At 46.6% G+C, this 18,883-nt stretch overlaps 1 protein-coding gene across 5 annotated transcripts in view; it reads right to left on the bottom strand.

Annotated features, from left to right (window-relative positions):
* NR5A2 (nuclear receptor subfamily 5 group A member 2) overlaps positions 1-18,883 on the bottom strand; it is a 139,041-nt gene that overhangs the window by 103,907 nt on the left and 16,251 nt on the right. For 4 of the 5 annotated variants that reach the window (XM_021064002.1, XM_021064001.1, XM_021064004.1 and 1 more), the window contains 2 exons: positions 18,413-18,554; positions 14,778-15,424 (listed from right to left, as the gene is read on the bottom strand). In XM_021064002.1, the coding sequence (XP_020919661.1) occupies positions 14,778-15,424; positions 18,413-18,554 (789 nt within the window). 5 annotated transcript variants of the gene reach the window in all.

Genomic DNA, 18,883 nt, shown 5'->3' with positions numbered 1-18,883 from the left:
CCTGTTTGTGGCATCATCTGCTCCCAAAGCCCCTTTGAGCAAATGCTGTCGGCTTTAGCTCAGCCTCTGCTCTGAACCCATCCACCTCTCCCCATCCCCATCTATCACGCTCTGTCTGAGCCCCTGGGTCGCTGAACCTCCTGCTCTCTCTGGCTTCCTCTCAACCAACCCATCTCCCACCTGCAGCCGCAGCAACAAGTGCTCCGAGCATCAGACAAAGATGTGCCATTGCTTAAAATCTTCCTCCACGTTCCCACCTCAGAGAGAAAATAAAAACCAAACCCCAGGTGGGCTGCACCTTACCAAACTCCGACCCTGTGACTTTGCCTCTCTTCCTGATTCTAGGAAATACAAGCTAGAAAGTTCTAGAAAGGACAAGTCCACGTAGGCATGGCACCTGCTGTCTTGTGCCTGGGCTGCCTGGTTCTTCCCTGCTATTTCAATGTCAGCTCAAGTGTCCACTGGTCACAACTACCTTCTCTGAAGCCCTCTAACGGCTCCCTCGCTGCCCATAACCTGCTCACTCGTTTATTCTCTCTGCTCACATTATCTTCCTTGGCTTGTTTACCACCTGCTTCCTCCCACTACCATGTGAGCATCAATAAAAACAGTATCTTTGGAGTTGCCACCATGGCGCATGGCTTAAGAATCCGACTGCAGTTGCTCAAGGTCACTGTGGAGGCGTGGGTTCGATCCCCTGCCCGGGAACTTCCATACGCCAAGGGTGGGGCCATAAAAAAAAAACAAGAAAGGAAAAATAAGAAATAAAAACTGTATCCTTGTTGGTCTTGTTCACCATAGCAACCCCTGGTCTAGAACAGGGCTTGGCATTGAGTGTATATTTAATTTATAGGTATTGAATGAATGAATGAAGGAATGATTCACCGGGTTCAAAGGTGGGGTCCAGGACCATTTTAAAAGCTGGTGTGTGATCGGAGTTCCCATTGTGGCTCGTGGAAACAAATCTGACTAGGATCCATGAGGACGCGGGTTCGATCCCTGCCCTCGCTCAGTGGGTTACGGATCCAACGTTGCTGTGAGCTGTGGTGTAGGTCGCAGAACATGGCTCGGATCCGGCTTTGCCGTGACTGTGGTGTAGGCTGGCGGCCAATTGGACCCCTAGGCTTGGGAGCCTCCATATGCTGTGGGTGAGGCCCCAAAAAGACAAAAAAAAAAAAAAAAAAAAAAAGAATGAACTCATGAAACAGCAGGTGCATTTCCAGTCTCTCCACCTTTCTGTGGTGGCTTCCCTTCACCTGTCACCTGTCCAGCCTCTTGCCACCTCCCTACAAGCTCACCTCTCTGCCACAGGAGTCATTTTCTGGTCCCTGGAAGTACAGTGCCCAGGTTTTATGTTTCTGCACCTGCTGTCCTCTGCTGGGGACGCCTCCCTGGCCCCTGCACTTCTGCATGTCCCCCTGCAGCACAACTCCCCCTCGTCCTCGAGACCCCCTCCCTCACCAGCCTCGCCTCTGCCTGGTGCCGGCAAGGTGTCCCCAAGAGCCTAGACTATATGCTGGGCCAACCTCTCTCTGGGTTTCACTCATTCCTGTCCTACGGCCGCGCTTCTCAGGGCTGGCTTGCTGTCTCCGAGAATTCACCTGCATTTCCTTTTTGTCCTTTTAGGGCCAAACCTGGGCACACAGAGGTTCCCAGGATAGGGGTTGAATAGGAACTACAGCCGCTGGCCTACACCACAGCCACAGCAACGCCAGATCCTTAACCCACTGAGCAAAGCCAGGGATCGAACCTGTGTCCTCATGGATGCTAGTCAGATTCATTTCCCCTGAGCCACGATGGGAACCCCTCACCTGCATTTTCTAGTCCCAGTATCATCTCAGAACCCAGCAGAAGCATGGCCGGGACCCATCACAAGTAGTGGCACAAGTTTGCTGCAATGTTTGGGGCTGCATCAATGCTGGAGAATTCTAGGTTACCTGAGGAAAGGGCGCGGAGGACGTGATGTGCCGGGTGAGGCCTGCTCTTGTCTCGTCTGCAGCACAGGGATGGTACACAGTAGGAGCTCAGTTTGTGTCTGAGGAGTGAGGGAGTGAACAGCGGAATTCCCGTCTGAATAGAAACTGAAATCTGTCCTAATCCTTGGTCACAATGAATCATTTGTGCCAGAACTGTCCCACAGGTGGCTAAAGAGTGGAATACACCCCCCGCCCAATGCAACATCCTGGTGAATGAAATGCAGGGTTTTTTTTGGGGGGGGAGGGCACAACTGCTGCCTATGAAAGTTCCCAGACCAGGGATGGAACCCGTGCCACAGCAAAGATAATGCTGGATCCTTAACCTGCTGCACCACAGCAGGAACTCAGGGCATAGCATATTTTGATTCTTTTCAAAGCCAACCCTTGGAGTTCCCATTGCAGTGCAAAGGAAATGAACCTGACAAGGAGCCATGAGGATGTGGGTTCGATCCCTGGCCTCATTCAGTGGATTAAGGATCTGGTGTTGCCATGAGCTGTGGTGTAGGTCGCAGACACAGCTCAGATCCCATGTTGCTGTGGCTGTGGCATAGGCCAGCAGCCATAGCTCCGATTAGACCCCTAGCCTGGGAACCTCCCTATGCTGCAGGTGCGGCCTTAAAAAAAAAAAAAGCCTACCCTTAGGTGGATCCATCCAAATACGTGACTGGGATGAAGTTATGTTTTCAAGATTGTGACATGTCATCGATAAAACCATAAAAGGAATTCTCCAAGGTCAAGTAAAACTCCTGTGCAAACCTTCATAACCACAAATCCCCATACACCAGGGCAAACCATTAGTGCTTTTCCAGCAAGTCAGGCTCCACAAAAGTGAGCACTGGTGTTTTCACTGTAAATACCTGGCATGATTGGAAGAGAATATATAAACAGTATACTCTGGTGCACAAGCCTCATCCCTCCTTAATTTACTTGCCCATCAGATTCAGAAATGTTTTTTTTTTTTTCCCCTCCAAAACTGGAGCAAGAATCAATTAAAATGTACACTCATGTGTTAACTAGCTAATACAGCAATTAACATTAAGGGGCATTTCAATGCCTCGGACTTTTTAGCAGCAGAACCGTTCTTTCATTTGCTCTGTAAGATCTCTAATTGAAAGAGTACCGTGAGGGATGCTTTTCATCAGCTCCACGAGTTACATGTCCTGCTTTGATAACCGCACGAGGAAAATCTCAGGCACTTCAAGCTCCCCAATTACATTTGATTAGCTAGTCAAAATAATATAACAGCTTTTCATCACCCAAAGGAAAACTTTTGAAGAATGCTGTTGCCAACGCTTCTGCACAAACGTGAATCTCTATCATTATTTTACGAGGGGAAATGTAATATTTAGTAAGTTTTTTTTCCCCCAAATTAGGCATTAAGTAAAACCTAATAATTCATCTCAACCTGAGATCAAAAAAAGCATGAATGTGGTGTTGGGATGAGGGTGGTCAAAAAAGCCTTTGCAGGTGGAGATTTCTGGAGGCAGGTGCTGGTGGTCAAAATAAAACAGCAGGTCTTAGAATGAGCCAGCATTTCAAACCACATCTGAAAACCAGATACATGCTCAAAAACTCTGATACATATAACACATAGAATTTGCCCAGGAGACCCATGTGGTACCCAGGACCTAGGTGCGTGTGGAATTATTTTCTACCAAATGAATGTACATGTGCCTGTGTCAATCGCATCCATCAGGAATGCTGCTTAAGAAGTCACTGCAAACATCATCCTGAGAGTTTTCAGATCACCAGCTGGCAATCTGATGTCGCTTAAAAGTGAAGCCAAGCCCCTATCTGGCTCCTTTGACTCTCAGGTGTCTTGTCTCCCTCCTTGACATCTTGAGTATATTCATTCAGGACAGATTTAGCATCTTCTGAGTTTCATCACCATAAAAAAAACAAAACAAAACAAAACAAAAAACATGCTTTTCATTAAATGAAATAATGACACAGGCAAAGTATTCTGTAAACAGGGTATTTAGAAATGCGATCATCTCCCATAGAAAAGAAATGCATGGACTTGGAAATGGACTTGTGGTTGCCCAGGGGGAGGGGGAGGGAGTGGGATGGACTGGGGGCTTGGAGTTAATAGATGCACACTATGGCATTTGGGGTGGATAAGCAATGAGATCCTGCTGTAAAGCACAGGGAACTCTAGCTAGTCACTTGTGATGGAGCATGATAATGTGAGAAAATGTATGTATATATGTATGTGTGACTGGGTCACTTTGCCGTGCAGAAGAAATTGACAGAACCCTGTAAACCAGCTATAATGGAAAAAATAACTCATTCAAAAAAGAAAAAGACAAAAATACATTAAAAAAAAAAAGAGTTTCCACTGTGGCTCAGTGGTTAATGAATCCCACTAGGAACCATGGGGTTGCGGGTTCGATTCCTGGCCTCGCTCAGGGAGTTAAGGATCCGGCGTTGCCGATTGGACCCCTAGCCTGGGAACCTCCATATGCCACGGGTGCAGCCCAAAAAAGACAAAAAGACAAAAGAAAAAAAAAAAAAGAAAAAAGAAAAAGAACCGAGAGCGTCAGTTCACACGAGGTGGTCTTGTTGCAGCCATTAAAAACCAACACCACGGGCCCTGAATGAAAGGCCAGTTACCTCCATATCCCCAAATGCAAGACAGAGGCCGCAGTCTGGGGTTACGTTCTGCCATCTCGATGGTCCCACTGTGCCATAAAGGACAGACTTTAGACCTAGTGGCTAATGATCCATCGGCCATGTGAAGAAAGAGCTTTCGTACAGAATCTGAAGTTAGATCAAAGTTGGTTGTAAATTTAATCCTGAATGTGGTGTAATCCTGGTGGCAGTTCTAATATTCAAGATAACATGGCTTTCTTTTAGGTTTCTGAGAGAAAGGGACAGCAGCAGGACCCAACAGTCCTCTGTGCTTCAGATTTAAAAAACATCTCCTCCAAGCATTTGGCTCTTCCTTCAGGGTATGTGAATTCACAGACTTGGTCCTGGCAGGTCCAGGGTCCAACATGGCATTTGAACACAATGTCCAAGGGAGGAAGTGAAAAGTGAGGGAACCATCGATAACCCTTCGTGGGATGATGTCTTCAGCATCCACCCATCCTCAGACCTACAGCATTCGGGGGCCCCTTTTGGTCCATCCACCTGCAGGGAAAGCGCAGGTGCAGCGGAGGCTAGCGGTCCTTGAACCCCATGCTGACCAAGCAATGCCTGCCGGCAGCTCTCAGAAACTGAGGCCTCAACAAGGGAAGGAAGAAAAGCCACAGGAGTGAGAAACGAGGAAGGGAGTCTGGGCAGATAGAAAAGGAGAGATGGAGGTGAAGGAAAGTAAGGAAAATAAAGAAAAGGATACGGACGGTCAGAGCATCACCAGGCAAGCCGGCCGGACCAGGCACCTTGTGTATGGAGAGGGCACAAGTGCAGAGGGATTTAGGTTTTAAGCATCGGACGTTTAAAAGAGAGAAGATGCCCAGCTGCTGGGAGGGGTGATGCCGTGTGCACTGCTGTTGTCGAGTGTGGGTGGTATTCCTGGGTTAGAGATTAATGTCTTTAACGTGAAGAATAGCATAAATGCCCAATTTCTATGCAGCCATTCTGCAAATGGATGTTGAGCCCTCCGAGATTTGTATGATCGGCCTCCCGAGCGGCAGGAGCATAAAGTCAGAGCAAAGTCATCCCTCACTTATCCTGGAAAATAGAAAGACCTGTTTTCCCTCACGGGGTCAGAGGGCAAAGTCCTTCACAAGGGTGTTAAGGAGTGTCACCCATGAGTCATGTTTTCGGCTTTGTCGCTCACTCCCTGATTTTGTATGACTTTGGATACTGTGTGCAGACAGGTTCCCGGGGTCTCAGTGACTCCAACAAACCTCTTGGACTTTCCGTTAAGATCTGTGAGCATGTGTGTGTGTACCGTGCTGGGGAGTGAGCTGGGACCCCCAGTTATTCTCAGCAAACAAGTTTGTAACTGTGTCTAAGCAGACAGAGTGATGCCCCAGCCTCTACTGACCACGTGGTAGGAACAGGTGCCATGCATTGAGGGGGTGGGGGCAAGGGGGAGGCTGCACAGTGTCCCTAAGTCCGGAGGGCTGCGCCGCCACTGCACCTGACTGACCACCTCCTAGGGCCCTTGGGTCACAGCCGGTTTTGCAAATCTCGGTTTAAAAGCTATAGAGCCTCCAGCCAATGGGCCACCTCCTGATGTCTTTGCATGCAAACTGCTCTGCACTCCAGCCCTACCAAGTTGTCCTCTGGTTAAAAAAATAAAGAATTCACATATTCTTGGGCCAGTTTAGGAAACTGCTCTCTGCAGTTTAAGAGTAACAGAGGTCCTTCAAGAGCCATTGTAGGAGTTTCCACAGTGGCGCAGCAGAAACGAATCCACGAGGTTGCAGTTGCGGTCCCTGGCCTCGCTCAGTGGGTTAAGGATCTGGTGTTATTGTGAGCTGTGGGGTAGGTCACAGACACAGCTCAGATCCCATGTTGCTGTGGCTGTGGCCAGCAGCTGTAGTTCTGATTGGACCCCTAGCCTGGGAACCTCCATATGCTGCAGGTGCAGCCCTAAAAAGCAAAAAAAAAAAAAAAAAAAAAAAAAAAAAGCCATTGTAAAGTAGCAACTAGATGGGCAGCGAGATAATGGCCATAATGATAGATAAAGGCCTTTACGGTACACAAAAGGCTGCCATATGCATTTTTTTAAATTTTAATGACATCCCTATCATACATCAGCCACGGGACTCAGACAACTCGGTAAACATTGTCTTTAAGCCTTAGTACCCTCCCTGAGTGCTGGGAACAAACACGGCTACCCCACAGGGATTGATGAGTATTAAATGAGATACACCAGATGCCCCACATAAAGCACTTAACAACTGTCTGACTCCCAGGAGTTCCCTGGTGGCTCAGTGGGTTAAGGATCCAGTGTTGTCTTTTTTTTTAATTTTTTTTTTGATTTTTTGGCCACCTCGCGGAACATGGAGTTCCCGGGCCAGGGATCAGATCCGAACTACAGTTGTGACCTATGCTGCAGCTGTGGCAATGCCAGATCCTAAATCTACTGTCACAGGCCAGGGATTGAACCTGAGTCCCAGTGCTCCAGAGACACACTGCCGATCCCATTGTGCCACAGTAGGAACTCCTCTTCCTCCATTTTTCTCATTCCTGTTCCCATGGCCCTAAACCGATTCAAGTGTCCTGGTTAATTTTGCTGGTACTAACAGATTATTTGACTTAAAAAAAAAAAAAAAAGGTTTAAAAAGCCTAGTTAGCAAACTTTTACTAATCCATTAACCCGGTGTCTCTATGGGACCACAAGAGTGGATGGATGGACAGATGTGTCCTCCGGAAGGACCATGTTACATGACAACAGAGGTCCAGAGACTTCCCTCTCCCTCTCTAGACAAAAGGAGACCTAGTCCTGTGTCACTCCCCAGGGCTGCCCTAAGAAGAGGACCAGGAGGGCCTGAGGCACCCGGTCCTAGCAGGCAAAGAGTGAGCACCCCGTAGAAGGGACCGCCCCTCCCTTTACTATCTGACCCGGAGCAGATCAAGGAAGACGGGTGTTTGTTCCTTGTCCTTCATTTCAGACACCTGACAATGGCCGGGCCAGTCAAACCCAGGTTTCTCGGGTGTGGCGGGCTATTCCCAAGCTCCCTGAGATCCTGGCAGATAACAGATAGATTAATAGGGACAGGAAGCGTATCGGGTATGTGAACAAGCAGACTCAGAAGGAAGCGAGGATCATTGCTCCGACCAAATCTCCTGGCTTCCCACGGACGAGGTGTTTGCAACGGAAACCACAAGTGCCGGGCTGCGCCGAAACCAGTTCGAGTCTAAACGGAATCTGCAGCTTGCAGATGGGTGCTCACTGAGTAAACCAAACATAACAGTGTAGCAAGGAACACAGAAGGTGGGGAATCCACGTCGTATGCACTCAGGGGGCCGTTTCCACCAAACAACAAGGCTTGGCACAAACGGAGTTTGATGGAGACGAGCTGGGGCCCCCAGGGTGGGGTGACCAAGAAGGAGGCTAAAGAATGGATTCCTCGGTCAGTAACAGACATGGGTGCAGTAGCACCCACGCTTGTACAAGCAAGCAAGGCTAGAAGGATCTACACGCTCCACAGGCAGCCAGCCCAGAGGCTTCTGCCTGAAAGGAATCAGAAGCTGATGTGTGACGCCTGAAGAGTCCTGAGCCACAGAGTCAGACCTGCAGGTTCCAGGTCCCTCCAAAGTCAAAGGCAGAAGAAAACTTCCCTGCCCACCTCCAGTGGAAGGAAGAAAAGCCAGTTTTCTATTTTGTTGCCAACCTACGAGGGGCGGGGAGGGGGGAAGGGAATTTAATTGTCCTCTGATCCCTTTTTGATGAGTAGGTTTCGGGGTAAATAGAGGTTAAACACCTCTCCCTCCTGATGAGGAATCACTTTCAACGCGGGTCCTTTGCCTCCAGAGAAATGAAAACTCAGGTAAGTAAAGAGATGGGCGGGACTCTGGGACTCCAGATCCTGAATCCCAAAGCCCAGGAAGAGGCAAAGGACAGCGGGATGGTGGGTAAAACTGGAAAACACCATGCAGGCGCGCGCGCGCGCACACACACACACACACACACACACACACACACACACACACACACACACACACACACACAGAGGCAAGCAGAATACGGCTTAAAACTGGGGCAGATCCACCTAAGTCTCAAGCCACAGACCTACACTGGTTGGAAGAGGAGACCTCAGGCCTGGGAAAAAGGGATCCAGAGTGTTAAAAATAATAAACACAACTGCTTCCAAAGCTTCTGTAACAGAGCAGAGGAAAAGGAAGGCTTGCGTCTGCCCCCCAGGCTCCTTACTTTTGAGAAAACCGGCTTCGGCAGGGCTCAATTCCTCTGGCACAAACTCCCTGAGCCTGAGCCCTATTTTCCACAGAAGCACTAGTTACATGTCTCAGTCAGGATTAATTCAGATTTTTTTCTATTCCTACATGTACCAGAATTATCTCTTCTATCCGTTCCCAGAATTCTCTTAAGACATCGGGTCTCATTAGAAGATCAAATAGATCCTCCAGATTCTTTAGTTGTTCAACAAAGTGGGAATTATTTTCTCACGGGCCCTCGTGTTTGTGAGGGACTCAAGACACAGCGAGAAAGGAGTTCTAGTCGTGGCTCAGCGGAAACAAATCTGACTGGCATCCATGAGGACACAGGTTTGATCCCTGGTCTCACTCGGTGGGTTAAGGATCCGGCGTTGCCATGAGCTGTGATGTAGGTCACAGATGCGGCTTGGATTCTACGTTGCTGTGGCTGTGGTGTAGGCTGGCAGCTATAGCTCTGATTCGCCCCCTAGCCTGGGAACCTCCATATGCAGCGGGTGCAGCCCTAAAAAGCAAACAAAAACAAAAACTGAAAGCAAAACAGTCTTCCTGACTCACCCAGGCAGCGCTTTCTGTGATGGGGGTGGGGGGGGGGCAGGGGCTTGACTTTGCTCTTGATTTCCAAAAACACAAGGAACCAAGCATAGGCCTTGTGAGACAGACTGGGTGAAAAGATTTGAAGGTACAAAGAAGGTGTGAAACCACCCCCAGAAAAGACTGTCATCCCATCAGCGGCCCATCCATCACCTGGGTACAACGACCCTAAATTCTCCTGCCTATTTTCACCAACATGCATACAAAGGAACCCATGCACACAGGCCCAGCCTCAAGTAGGACACAGGGTGTATGTAATGCCATGGAGCTATTTAACTACCAAGCCCAAGCCTGTGTGGTTCTGGAGGGACTGTCCCCAAGACGGGGCTATGAGCCAGGGGGCACAGGAACTCTGGACACCCCTCCACGGCTCAGGGGTGCCAGCAGGCAGATGCACCCCCTGGATGGATGCTCCAGGGGCCTGGGCTCAGAGAATCTGTCTCCCTGAGGATTCGTGATTTAGGACTTGGGCGGTCGTTACTGACTTCTGATAACCAGGAGATCTGCTTTTGCTTCGCTGGCAAAGGCCTGTGTTTTCGGAGTCAAAGGTTACAGGGTGTGTGTGTGTGTGTGTGTGTGTTGGGGGGGGGGGGGGAAGCAGGCCGTGGGGATGCCCAGCTTCTCTGAACCTGAGTCAACCAGCCCCAGCTCTGCCCTTCAGTAGCCACGCACCCCTGTCTCAGATGGGTAGAAGAACCCCCCCCCCACCCCGTCTCCCCCAGGTCTGGAAAAGCTGTCACTTCTAGGCAAGGAGCTATCAATCGATGCACCTGGGCTGCTGCAAAAGCTGCTAGTTTCCGAGTATTAATTTCATCTCTTCCACGCCATTATTCCGGATGGAGATCAGAACTGTCCCTTCCAGGTGTACAGAAAAACCAAACAGCTCACTTATCTTCATCCTGTATCTCTTTCTCCCCGATCGCCACCCAGCAATCTGCACAATTTCTACGAGGATATCGTATTTTTTCCCTTTTTGGCTGTTGACACGCAGTTTCTCAAGATGTGCATTTTGGAGTTATCATGTCCTCTTTCGCATTCTAATATGTTGAATGGGAAGCAGAATATCTGTTTTGCACCTTGTAAATGTATAAGAAAAACCAAACAACCCACGAAATTTCCTCCGGCCTTTCTAAGCCCTTCAAGAGTAAACAAATGGACTCTGGACTAGCTCTTCTCATCCATGGAGGGAGTATAACTTGTCCTGGGAGTGTGGGCAAGGGGTCATTTGCAAAATTGCCTTATTATCCCATTATGCTCCCAAAGCAAACATGTGACTTTGCATCTTGAGGCTGTGGAGTTATAAGCCATCAGCCCTGCCAGTGTATCATTGGATGGGGTAATTTGCAGTGAAATTAACAAGAAAAAGACATATGTTTCAAGGGGAGTATTCGTCTTGCCAAATGATATTTTAAAATCCCAACTTTTGCTGGACGATGGGGCAAGGAGTGGATGGCGGGTTTCGGCGGGTTTCAGGGATGTCGGCAGGTCGGCCCTTTGCAGGCGTTGGTGTGAGTTAGCCAAGGTAGGTAGACAATGGCACAGTGGGTGGCCCAGGACACCTTTCGAAAGCAATGACTCCTGGGATTGCTGGTCATGCCTCATTAGTGGGTCGTGAAATCAATGTAGTGGGTCATGACCGGAAATCTTAAGAAAACATGAAATAAATTAGACTAAAGCAGAATAAAATAGAACATACCAGTGTACACGGGACAAGGTCACATATCGTCTAGTGCTTTGGTTCTGCTGTTGGTGTGTGCGTGTGTGTTTGTGTTTGATGCTCCCAGTTCCAGTGTAGAATATAATTCTTACTGCAGGTTTTAGTTACAAAGTTTGAAAGCCTCTGCCCTGGAGGAATACGTGTCTCAAGGCTGGCTGAAATGCCTCGGTCTGGTTTCCACAAAGTAAATTTAAAAACAAAGGAAAAGGAATTCTTCCCAAGCAAACAGTTGCCTCGCAACTTTGTATTTAAGCAGATTCTTAAATTATTCTGAACTCTACTTTTCCTTCTTAAAAGAACCTTTAAAGGAACTTGCTCCTTTCAAGGCAAGCCCAAGGCAAAGTGCGAAGTGGGTCCGGTTTGTCTTTCTCTGACCCCCCCCCTCTGGGGGGGGGCACCTCCCACCCTTTAGAGGTCACAGATGTGGCTTGGATCTGGGATCTGGTCTTGCTGTGGCTGTGGTGTTGGCCAGTGGCTACAGCTCTGATTCAATCCCTAGCCTGGGAACCTCCATATGCCTCAGGTGTGGCCCTAAAAAGTCAAAAAAAAAAAAAAAAAAAAAAAGCATAGTCTCATGGAAAAACAACAAGGTCCTACTGTACAGCATGGAGAACTATATCCAATATCCTGCGATAAGCCATAATGCAGAGGAAATATATATATATATACCCACATGTATAACTGAACTGCTTTGCTATACAGCTGGAATTAACACAACACTTTTTTTTCCTTTCCTTTCTTTTTTTTAAATGATTTTTATTTTTCCTGTTATAGATGGTTTATGAACACAACATTGTAAATCAACTATGCTTCAATAACATCGCTTAAAAGTAAAAAAAAAAAAAAAAATGCATATCCCATGAAAGACTGAGAAATGCATTCAACAACAGTATAAATGGTTGAAAATGCTTTACTGTGTCCCATTCCCAAAGGTGTCTGCATTTTTAGCCAAACATGAAATCTGATGCCCTAAAAAACAAACAAACAAACAAAAAAAACCCTCATACAATTTAACTATAATGAGAGGAAAAGAGAAATCTGGAGAGTGTGTTTTCAAGTCCAACCTGAGGCTACTAGCTTCACTGCATAACCTTCCTTTGTTCAGGTATTAATAATACACACGATTTCCTTCCCCGGGCTTTTGTGAAATAAATTCCAACGGGTCTTGGTTTTTAAATAGATATGGATGACACTGTCTCATCATAAAACCTTTAAGAGAAAATACTTTGTCTCACTCAACATTGTATACATTTGACACCCAACTTACTGCCTGGCAAATTTTAGGACCTCAACTGACAAGAGGTTTGTTTTTAAATTTCCCCAATACATTATTAGTATTATTTTCTACTGTACAACAGAGTGACCCAGTTACACATACATGTATCCATTCTTTTTTCTCCCATTATCATACCCCATCATAAGCCTACACAGAGTTCCCAGTGCTACACAGCAGGATGTCATTGCTTATCCATTCCAAAGGCAATAGTCTGCCTCTATTAACCCTGAGCTCCCAAAGAGTTAATGACTATTATACAGTTTTACTCTTCCATAAACACACGTGGTAATACTCTTCCCAATATCAAACAAATAAGGGAGTCCAAGGGCATGGCTTTTTCCCCCTGAATAGAAGAGTATTCCGCAAGGCCTCCACACACCTGTCACCAAATAATTACAATTTTTAAATAGCACTGATTTATTGAGCATGTAATATATGCCAGGCTCCCAGTCCTAGAAGCTTTGTCCACAGTCTCATTTACTCCTCGAAATCCTTCCTCAGTGGAAGTTATTATTGTTCCCTCCATAACCCCGACTGTCCCTGCAAAGACCGCATGCACAATTTTTTTTTTTTTTTTGGTCTTTTGTCTTTTTAGGGCCGCACCTGCAGCATGTGGAGGTTCCCAGGCTAGGGGTCCAATCGGAGCTATAGCTGCCGGCCTACGCCAGAGCCCTGGCAACGCGGGATCTGAGCTGCGTCTGCGACCTACACCACAGCTCACGGCCACGCTGGATCCTTAACCCGCTGAGCAAGGCCAGGGATCGAACCTGCAACCCCGTGGTTCCTAGTCGGATTCGTTTCTGCTGCACCACGACAGGAACTCCCACATGTACAGTTTTACAGACAGAAAACTAAAGCTCAGATTGACAACCTGTCAGTGAAGACATTTACTAAGTAGCAAAGATCTAATTCAAACTGCGCCTCTGACTGCCAAGGCTGTGCTTAACTCTTAGTGTGTCCTAACCTTCCGGTTTGACCAAAAATTTTCGTTTTCATTTTCCAATTGCTTCTTCTAGAGGCAAATCGTGACCCTACAAACACCAGGATAGCTTAATGATAAACGCCCTGAGTAGCCCGGGGCGGTTCCACCCCCAGGGGGCCTGGCCTGACCGCGTGCCCCCACGTGGTCTCCACAGCCCTCAGACTGGTGGTAGTCTGGAAACTTAGGATTTGGATCCATGCAGATAACTTTTTTGTTTCCGGGACAGAACCGAGGCCTGAATGAAGACGGCCGTGGAAAGTGCAGCTTTCTGTTTGCACGGGGCTTCCACAGCCCCAACTCGCATGCACGCACGCACCCACACACCCACCCACACACACACACACACACACACACACCACTTGAAACACAACCTTTCAACGAAAAGCCTGCTTTTCATACTACCCCTTTCTCCAAGATTCTCCCCTCCCCTCCCAAGTCCAAGGTGATCAGAAGCCACGGGCCTGCAGCAGCCACATCTCCCCGACAGTAACAGGAAGCAACTGAGGTTCTACCAGACAGGCTAGAAATCAAACCCAGGATTCATTCTTGCTGTCCAAGCAGAGGATGAAACCACTAACCACCGAATACGGTTTGGTAGCTATTCGTAGATCCCAAGCTTCTCTCTAACTTTCCCATATTAATTCCGGCTTAAGTTTCAGGAAATAAAATAATTACGTAGTTAAACAGAGAGCCTTATACAAACAAGGACTGTGTTTACCATGTACCAATCCATTAAAATCAATGACAAACAGGGATGATGAGAACAAGAAAGCCCAGCCAAGGAGACTCACGCTCACCCTTGGGTCCATTCCCCAGCCAATGACAGCCAACATCCTATTTGGAATCCGCCCGGCACACAAAGGCCTTACCAACCTAATATCAAGGTAAACAGGTAGTAAATACCTGCTTGATGTGACTAACCAGGTGCTCGCCTTCGCATTCTTCAGCGCCTGAACACAACTAAAGGTGAGCATTTGTTTTCTTGGCAACGGGCACCCCTCTAAGAGGGCTCTTTGGTCCATAATCTTTTATGTTTATTAGGTGCTATTTCACCTTGGCTTCAGTTTAGCCATAAACCATCAGAGACAAAGGGAAGAAGTAAAAGTAGGCTAACATGCTGAAAAATAATAATAATAATAATAACAAAAGAACCCAACTGAGTTTCCTGTATTGTGAGATTAAACACCAGGCCCCCAAATGAAGAGCGGCAGAAAACACGAGGCTTCGCAAGGGTCCTGGAGTCACGTCTAGGACGTCACACAACAAAGGACAGGTAAGCGCAATGTGTTTCAGCACCAAGACCCTGTGAACCAGGGGCAGAGCCAGGTCCCCCCACCCCCACCCCGGGCGGGGAAGGCTGGATGCCAAGGGCTGCCGTACCTTGAGCTCTCGGAAGAAGACGCTACTCCGGGCCCACTCGACGATGGAGAACAGGGTCTGGTCTGCCATCTTGCACATGAGCCCAAACGTGGTGAGCCTCTCGTGCTTGCTGCGGCTGGCCTGCTCCTGCTGCAGGTAGGCCATGATCTTGGCCTGGACCTGCGGCTCATCCGGCTCGCACTTGAGCAGTTCCAGGATCAGGTGGGGGATGCTGGCCGGGGAGCTGGTCTGGTACGTGTCCATGTAGGAATAGCCCATGATGGACTCGGGCGAGCTGGTGTAGGGTTCTGGGTACTCAGACTTGATGGCCCGGCTGGGAAAGTGGCCGTAGGTCTGGTAACCCTGCAGGCTGCCGTGGGGTGGCATCGTCATGCTGATGGGGGACGTGACAAAGGGGCTGCGATCATAGTCTGTAGGAGGCAAGGCAGCGTGGTTCAGAGGTAGGCCTTTGGAGGCGGAATGGATGCTCTGAATGGCGGAGGAGAGGCTCAGCTCGGAGGGCATGGCTTGGATCACCTGAGACATGGCTTCCAGCTTAAGTCCATTGGCTCGGATGAGGGCCTTTTTCTGCTGCTTCAGAGCCCGGTCCCTCTTGTACATGGGCCCAAATTTATTCCTTCCTCCACGCATGCGGTCGGCCCTTACCGCTGTTGCGGGGGGGGGGGGGGGGCAGGGACAAAAAAAAAAAAAAAGGAAGTAAGATGACAAATCAGATGTAAATGATGCGCCTTCTCCAGATCTCCAGATATTTCAAAAGGCTGAAAAGGGACCACAAGTGGTCCGTGTGGGGTTGTTTTCATTATGATAGCCCACAGAGATGCCCCTAAAAGCCATGTCCTCTTTATTTATGAATTATTTCCTCCAAGCATGTTGGTCAGCCAAAAACATCATCCAGAGAGGTAGGGATAGGACATGGTAACCCTTTGGTGGACTAAAGCGATTTCTTTATTTTAATTTATTCTATTCTATTTTACTTTATTTGTCTTTGTCTCCTTTTATATGGAGGTTCCCAGGCTAGGGGTCTAATCAGAGCTGTAGACACCAGCCTACACCACAGCCACAGCAGCTCAGGATCTGAGCCGCATCTGCAACCTACACCACCCTCACGGCAATGCCGGATCCTTTACCCACTGAGTGAGGCCAGGGATGGAACCTGCAACCTCATGGTTCCTAATTGGGTCGTTAACCACTGAGCCATGGTGGGAATTCCTAAAGCGATTTCTTAATTTGTGTTACCCACAGTGGGTGCGTCCTATGGCTAAGGAAGCTGAGGGTCTATCATGACAGTGATGTTATGATTCTCATTTTGGAAGGGCAAAAGAAAAAGAAGAAGAAATCAAATCATCCACTTTCCAGATTAAATTGTGACTATTTTTCCTTAAAACATCTTTTTCCCTCAAAGCGATTTTGGCTAATTTGCTGCAAAAAGGGTTTGGGTACGTGCTCTTCTTGGAAACCTGCCTTCACTGGGTAATGCCTTTTTTTTTTTTTTTTTGGTCTTTTTTTGCCTTTTCTCAGGCCGCTCCGGAGGCATATGGAGGCCTACCCCAGAGCTACAGCAACATGGGATTCAAGCCACGTCTTCGACTTACACCACAGCTCAGGGCAACACCGGATCCTTAACCCACTGAGCAAGGCCAGGAATCGAACCCAGAACCTCATGGTTCCTAGTCAGATTCTTTAACCACTGCGTCACGACGGGAACGCCCGGTAATGCTTTTCACTTAAGTGGATCTGGACATCAAGAAAGCAAATTCATTTCAGAAGCCGTCAAAACGGTCCACCGTCAACACTGCTTGTGTGGCATCTGCAGCCATGTCTAATCATTTACAAAGAGGGTTTCTCAAGCTCGTAGTCACCAATGGCAATTAGACAGTGACCACTGACAGTCTGGGACATGTTGAAATTGCTAGAGATTTAGTTTTCAAGCTTTTTAAATCTTAGGATGAGTCTAACATTACAAATTTATTGTGCATGTTAGGTATCCAGAATGCTGCACAAGGTAAGAAAGTTTTTCATCTGGATGATAATTTATTGACTATTCAATTGTTTATCTCACACTGGGAGTTACAGTTAAAAAAGGATACTTTGGGGGGGCAGGAGTGGGATGGCTGGAGAGTTTGGGGTTAGTAGATGCAAACTGTGACATTTAGAATGGATAAGCAATGAGGTCCTGCTGTACAGCACAGGGAACTATATCCAGTCTCCTGGGATAGACCCTGATGGAAGATAATATAAGAAAGAGAATATATCTATATATATAGACACGTTTGACTGAGTCACTTTGCTGTACTGCAGAAATTGGCACAACATTGTAAATCAATGATAATTTTTAAAAATTAAAGAATGAAAAAAAGAAAGGGTACTTTTGTGGTAACGAAACACAACCTTTTCCTTTTGTTAAACACATAAAGGAACCAAATGACATCATATGCAATCACAACATTTCATGTTTAAGATATTTTATCTTGGATGTTTCCTACTATGGGAAGTAAGCACCTATCACACGATTTTGTTGTTTGGAAAAGAATCAAAAGATCAGTAATCAAGAAGTTAATAAATATCAATCACTGCCTTTCTCAGGTTCATCTTAAAACAACCCTGACTCCTGATAACCAAAGTGGCTGCTTCTATTGAGAAGGAAATCTATTAGCAGTTCAGCAGATTTATATTTGAAATTGTTTGAGTATTTCCATCAAGTCTGAGTGCCACACAACAGAAAAGCCCCAAACACCACTAGCCTGCGCCTCATTGATCAAATAAAATCACTCTAGGATCTGGCACATCGCAGTGATATGTATCTCTTCTTATTACTTTATTTGCAGTGTATTTAATCTGTGGAAAGGCAGTAGGTCAGAGGCTGGAAAACAGCAACACACCATAATAGTCCATGAACTACAAATTATTTACAGCAGTCACATATTAACTTGACTTCCTGCCAATCTGTACATCGTAAAGGCTGGTTCTACTCTTTTCAACATAAAGTTTAATGTGGCTTTTGAGAAACCACTCTTGTTCTCATCAAACCAATGCTACTGATTTAATAGTTCATTATTTTTCATGTTTCCTGCATCTCAAAAATTTTTTTTGTAGACTCAGTCCTCTTCGAAAGAAGTATGCTTTCCCGCACTATCAAAAATGATACTCTACATGAGAAAAATCATTTTATAATTAAAGGCGTAGACTCTTGTCCAGAAATCATGAAACTAAGAGTAACCATTGTAACACAGGTACCCATGTAAAAAGATTCAAATCAAACTTTCACCAAGGAATGCTGATTTAAAAACTTAAAGGATTTTTAAAACTATTTTTGCAAATTATTTTGATTTGTTCTCTGTCGAATCGCTTTAGCTTTGCTGTCATCTAACCTAGGGAATGCATCTGTTCCTCAAACTGAAAAAGAGGCAGGAAGGTGAAACTCTGATATTCAAGTGCTGTTCCCAGGAGATTTCACCTGTGTTTAAACGAGAATCAGGCTATTCTGCTAACAAAACATAAAAAGATCTTACATGATTGTCAAGAGTGTGAAAAGACTAGGAAACTACTGTTACCACGTTATTATAAGTACAATGTTGTTTTAAATCCTACGTCCTTGGAGAATTTTAACAGGCCGTAGTTTTGAGAAGAAAACTTACCTTCTAGCTTCATTCCAACACTAAGACATTTTTGAAATCGACAGTAAGGACAACGCTTTCTCTGTGTTTTGTCAATCTGGCAGTTCTGGTTTTCTATACATGTGTACCTTTTATTATTTTGGACTGTTCGCTTAAAAAAGCCCTGGAAGAAAAAAACAGTGAGACATATTATAAATCGAACACCCGTCTCTTGCATTGTTTCATTTTAAGGAAATCCCCAGTAAAGCTTTTCCTTGCTCCATTTCAGCCCTTATGTGGTTCTGCAATTTGTCTTACATTTTAACAAGCTCAACCTTCCCAAACAGCGCCAGGCCATGGTAGAGATTTGTCTGGCATCAGAGTAACTCCAGAATCGCTTCATATCTTGGGGAGATTTAGCCATATACCATTTCATCTCAACATTCAGAGAAAAATACATGCTACCTGGACCAGGACTTTTTTTGGAAAAAACAAAATCTGTTTTTCTATGAT

The sequence above is a fragment of the Sus scrofa genome, chromosome 10 (genome assembly GCF_000003025.6).
Source record: "Sus scrofa isolate TJ Tabasco breed Duroc chromosome 10, Sscrofa11.1, whole genome shotgun sequence".
Taxonomy (NCBI): Eukaryota; Metazoa; Chordata; class Mammalia; order Artiodactyla; family Suidae; genus Sus; species Sus scrofa.
This window is presented reverse-complemented; position numbering and strand designations above follow the sequence as displayed.